General features: G+C 40.7%; 1 protein-coding gene across 1 annotated transcript; it reads left to right on the top strand.

Annotated features, from left to right (window-relative positions):
* The first annotated feature begins 6 nt into the window (after positions 1–6).
* Positions 7–1,503, top strand: LOC111388206 (serine/threonine-protein kinase WNK1-like). Its single transcript, XM_023012891.1, has 2 exons — positions 7–320; positions 431–1,503. The coding sequence occupies exons 1-2, from the start codon at positions 44–46 to the stop codon at positions 1,348–1,350; spliced, it is 1,197 nt and encodes a 398-aa protein (XP_022868659.1). The 5' UTR covers positions 7–43; the 3' UTR covers positions 1,351–1,503.
* Positions 1,504–5,745: the final 4,242 nt, after the last annotated feature.

The raw sequence follows: 5,745 nt of genomic DNA, 5'->3' as shown, positions 1-5,745 counted from the left end.
CTTGGACTTAGGGCAAATAGAGAACCACCGAGATTTAAATCATATGGATCCTTTACTGAGACAACCTTATCTTGAACTAGATTATGAAGGAAACTCGTTTACCGATCATTCGTTCGGAGGATACTCCAATGGCTATACTTTTGAAGAATCCAATGGATGGGCTTATAAGCTGAACGAAGACTGGCATAGTGGAATTGAACTGTTTGAGCGTAATGATGATGAAATTGATGAAGATTTTACCGAGCTTGATATAGCTATAAAGGGTAAGAGAAAAGAAGATGGCAACATCTTTTTGAGACTCAGAATATCAGATAAAGAAGGTTAGCAGCATATTACAATTTACAACTTGATTGTATTTAATATAATTAATTATTCATATTTACTATAAAAGGGCGCTGATCGGCTGCATTATGATTTCTCCTTTTTGCAGGTAGGATCAGAAACATATATTTCCCATTTGTTATTGAAACAGATACTGCATTAAGTGTTGCAACTGAAATGGTAGCGGAGTTGGAGATAACCGATCAAGATGTGACTAAAATAGCCGATACGATCGACAGAGAAATTGCTTTACTCGTTCCTTACTGGAGACCAGGGCCCGGATATGAAGAGACTCCTGGGTTTTCAAACTCCAACGTCTGTCTCAATTGTGCTTCTAATCATACCTCGACTGGTTCGTTCTTGAATTTTCTGTCGAGTAACCCAGGTGTGGAATCTTTGCAGTTTTTACCGTGTTCAGGATGTACTGCTACACATGGACGGTTTGAAGAATTTACATATCGAGTTGATAGTCCTTGTCTGATTGCATCCAGTTGTGCCAATAAACTGACTTTGCTAAACCATACCAATGGTTTCCATTGTGATGAAGACTGGAAACAGAATGGAAGTCTCGAATGCAGCTCAATAGGCTGTCATTATCGCGAGGAAAGGCATGATAAAGAAAGTAGTGTAGAGGACAAGACACAGGCGATGGTGAAGAAGATTAAGAAATCTTTATCTGACTCCATTTCATTTGCTGTGATTCACCCAATGGGCCAAGATATGCGTGTCGACTACGACCACAAATTTCAACACGAGTTGAGATGGCTTAGAGCAAAGTATCAGATAGAAGCGCTGAAACTAAGAGATCGATGGTTAGAATTTCTTCCAAGATCTTCAAAACATCGTTCGAGTTTGGATCATAGTAACCGGAACGATGAAGTTGGGATTGTATCATACAAAACTCTCGAACTTTCTGATCATGGCGAGAACACGAGTTTGGAAAGCTGCCCGAGTTTGTTCTCTAGTTCATTTCTTCCTCAAAAACTTCAGAGGACAATATCCTTACCAGTTGATGCAGTTGAATTATGATCTGAAAGAGTTGTCTTCATTTTTTTCATTCAACTTTTTTCTTTAAAAAAAAAATTTACAGAAGCTGTAAATTTATCGCATAAACTTTAGTGGTTCTTATACTTGGATTGTAATTCAATATTTTTTGATAAATGGATCTCTAACTTTCTATTAGACTTAAAAGTTTCATTTCAAAAGGTCAAATTTATTAAGAGGGATAATTCAAATTTTTATATATTGATTAATATTTTATATTTATTCGATGTGATATTTATTGAAAGCGAATGAGTCTCTAGAAGCAGATAGAGCTCCTATGTAGACTATTTTAGTGAAAAACAAGAAGTCAAATGAGTCTAATTTTTGACCAAACTCCAACCGATTCTGACAAGAAATGCTAACGGTGGTTTTCTTGAAGGGTTTAATCATATTCTAATCAATCGCATGTTTTGGCTCACTTGACTGCACTATACGAGATAGGAAATTTATTTATTTTTATTTTTATTTATTTATTTATTTTTGTGAAATTTTTATCTATTGTACGGTCAAGTTATGAGTTAATTGAATTAAGAGTTAACAAGACCATGCATTTACGAAAAATGCCAAAAATAAATTATGTTTGGCGAGAGAGAGAGAGTTTACTAAATTGTATCAAATTGTTGACAGTTGATTGTTTATAAATCAATACTTAGTACAGGAAAAAATATATATATTATTGAATTTTTACTATGATTGCTTATGTTATATATTTGAATTAATAAATTGAGTACTTAACAATTAATTTAATGAATAACACACGGGAAAATAATTTGTTTGGTATGCATGACCGACTGTATCCAACTATTATCTACACAATAAATGAATTATGGTTCACCATTAATTAAGTTCAAGTTATTTGAAAAATTTTAAAAAAAAATTATGGGGATTTGATTGGGTATGTAGTAAGAATAATACTGTCTATCCCAATTGTTATGAAGTAGTATTAATTGATGTGTATCATTATTCGTTAAATAAAGATAGTATTTTTTACATAGCTTGTATTGTCCACCTCATTAAATGATGTGTCACATGCAGTATTTTTTGTATCTTCTTATTTATTTGTTATGATTAGCAGGTTAATTAATTAGGATGTGTAGGTCATATTGTCGACCCAACAAAAACGTGTTCCCAACTTGTTACATATTGTCCAAATTGTTGCTTGATATTTTTTCGATCATATACCTTGACCGCTTTGACACCACTAATTGGTGATATTTCATTTGCACAGGCATACAAAACTTGTCATTTAATCTTTTAAATTAAAAGTACTTTTAAGTTTATTTAAATCACTAACTTTAAAAGATCTTACTACCATTATGTCAATTGGTGGCAAACTATCTACATATGCATCATGATAAGTGGTTGAGGAAAAGACATGAATAACGAAATGATTTCTTCATGGGAGTTGTCGAAAATCTTTCCTTTGTGTTTGTCTCTTAGCATTCTTTAGAAGCACTAATTGATATGCCAACTTTTATTCAAGACACCATAATTAATTAAGTGCTTGATATGTACCTTTTGTTGTTAGATGATCTTAGATTATAATGACATATGAACTTTTAATTGTGATAGATGTCTAAAATTTACTGTTAATATGGACTGAATGATTTCTAAACTTAATCATGTTATAGCAATGTGACCTATGATACCAAGATGATTAATTTAATAGACTAAAGTAGTAGTAGTTCAGTAAAATTTTCATTAATGAATGTAATTTTATATATTCGAGCTGGTGAAGGTAATTGTTGCGTGTTGTCACACATGTTCTATCCATCTGGACCAATGGCCCACTCATCCTGATCCACGTGGCATTCCTGCCGAGGTGGCACACATTGCTGAGGTGGGTTATATCCGAAGTGCTTCAAGCCGAGGTCCATCCGCCCGAGGCTCCTCGATCCGATGTACGCGAGTCTGCCGAAGTCCAACTACCGAGGCCCACAACCCGAAGCATGGAACCTGTTGAATGCAGCTGAGGTCCTCAAATGGAAGTATTTGTCAAATGGTCGAAGCCCCGAAGCTGATGCACGAGCCTCTTAACCACAAGAAGCTTCCTCCACAGTCACTTCTCCCAAGAGATCGCCTGCTCAGAGATTTTATTCAAGTAAAATTTTCATTAATGAATGTAATTTTATATATTCGAGCTGGTGAAGGTAATTGTTGCGTGTTGTCACACATGTTCTATCCATCTGGACCAATGGCCCACTCATCCTGATCCACGTGGCATTCCTGCCGAGGTGGCACACATTGCTGAGGTGGGTTATATCCGAAGTGCTTCAAGCCGAGGTCCATCCGCCCGAGGCTCCTCGATCCGATGTACGCGAGTCTGCCGAAGTCCAACTACCGAGGCCCACAACCCGAAGCATGGAACCTGTTGAATGCAGCTGAGGTCCTCAAATGGAAGTATTTGTCAAATGCTCGAAGCCCCGAAGCTGATGCACGAGCCTCTTAACCACAAGAAGCTTCCTCCACAGTCACTTCTCCCAAGAGATCGCCTGCTCAGAGATCTTATTCGAATACACAAATCGAGTTTATACACTTTTACATATACATTTACGAGCACTGGTTGGTAATTATTGTACAATCGGATTACGAACAACCCGTCGGATTCCGAAAGTCACCATCCCGCGTCGTTGGGCTACTCCCACGCCCCTTTGAATCGCTAGTTTTAGACCGTCCACGTGTTTTAGTGTGTTGGACATTCGCCCACGCAAGCGCGGGTGGGACCGACATCTGTTGGCGCACTTTTCGAGGTCAACAGATTGGCGCCGTCTGTGGGAAATCATACCATAACCACGAGCAACCTTGTGGTAGAAGCTTACTGAAAAATATTTGGGCAACCCCCCTTTAAAAAAAAGGCTAATGCAAGAATCAATACTTAAGACTACATTCACTCAACTCTCTCTCATTTTTACTTGCAATACACAAATCGAGTTTATACACTTTTACATATACATTTACGAGCACTGGTTGGTAATTATTGTACAATCGGATTATGAACAACCCGCCGGATTCCGAAAGTCACCATCCCGCGTCGTTGGGTTACTCCCACGCCCCTTTGAATCGCTAGTTTTAGACCGTCCACGTGTCTTAGTGTGTTGGACATTCGCCCACGCAAGCGCGGGTGGGACCGACATCTGTTGGCGCACTTTTCGAGGTCAACAGATTGGCGCCGGCTGTGGGAAATCATACCATAACCACGAGCAACCTTGTGGTAGAAGCTTACTGAAAAACATTTGGGCAACCCCCCTTTAAAAAGGATTTGTTCTTGAAAAAGAACAGGAGGAACCCTGTCATTTAGAGAAATCTAAGTTTGATAAAAGAAAAATGAGTTCTAACGAAGATACTCCCCCAAGGAGGGTAAGAGAAAGTACGAATGTGCCTCCCAGCCTACTGCCCCAGTAGCTCGGCCGAGGCTCCACCACCACCAAAGGAGAGGTGGGATGCGTGCGACAGCACGACTATCAAGAGAAATGGCTACCATGGCAGCCAACATGAGGGATATAGCCAACCAAAACTTGGCCATGAGGGAGCTCAATGCCCAAATGCATGGCCGGTGAGGCTTCCCCATTTCTCCATATGCCCCCCACGTGCACTATCAGCAAGAGGACGAGGTCCAGAGTCATAGGGCTGCCTCGCCAGACTATGGCCGAGGTGAAAACCCATTCGAGAGGGAAGTGGGAGTCGACATTTCCTCCAACTATGCATCTGGCTGACCCACCGAGGTCCAAATGAGCCATGATAACTTTCCACCTCCATATGAGCAAAACCCAAGACATAGGAGAGCAGGAAGTGTTTTTGACCGAATCAACCCCGTCGAACCGAGGCCCAGTCGACAGCAGGCTTAGCAGCCTCGGACGACGCTACAGCCTCTACCTCCGATGCCCCAGCAGTCGGAGAGAAGGCATGAAAATGCCTCCCGCGCTGTCTCGCCTAGAAGTAGGCCGCAAAGGAGGGAGGAAGAGGCTAGGAACCGGCCCGGACCCTCTCACCAACAACCAAGGTACGAGGCCGAAGACTACAATTCTGATGAGCAGCAGAGGTCCTGTGACTTGGACGATGATGATGAGAACCTGCCATTCTCAAGAGAACTAAGAAATGCCCAGGTCCCGGTTCTCAAGAGAACTGAGAAATGCCCAGGTCCCGAGCCACTATGTCATGCCAAAAATACCAAAGTATGATGGGAGAGGTGACCCATAAAAGCACCTCAATGCTTACAAGACTCACATGAGTCTGAGGGGCGCCACCCCAGCCATGAAGTGCAGAGCATTCCATTTAACCCTCAGTGGAGCGGCTGAAATCTGGTATAGTAGGCTACCACCTGAGAGCATCCGAAGCTGGCCCGAGTTCAAGACTACCTTCTTGAAGAGGTTCGCAGTGAGC

The sequence above is a fragment of the Olea europaea genome, unplaced genomic scaffold, assembly GCF_002742605.1.
Source record: "Olea europaea var. sylvestris unplaced genomic scaffold, O_europaea_v1 scaffold4672, whole genome shotgun sequence".
In the NCBI taxonomy this organism is placed as follows: Eukaryota; Viridiplantae; Streptophyta; class Magnoliopsida; order Lamiales; family Oleaceae; genus Olea; species Olea europaea.
This window is presented reverse-complemented; position numbering and strand designations above follow the sequence as displayed.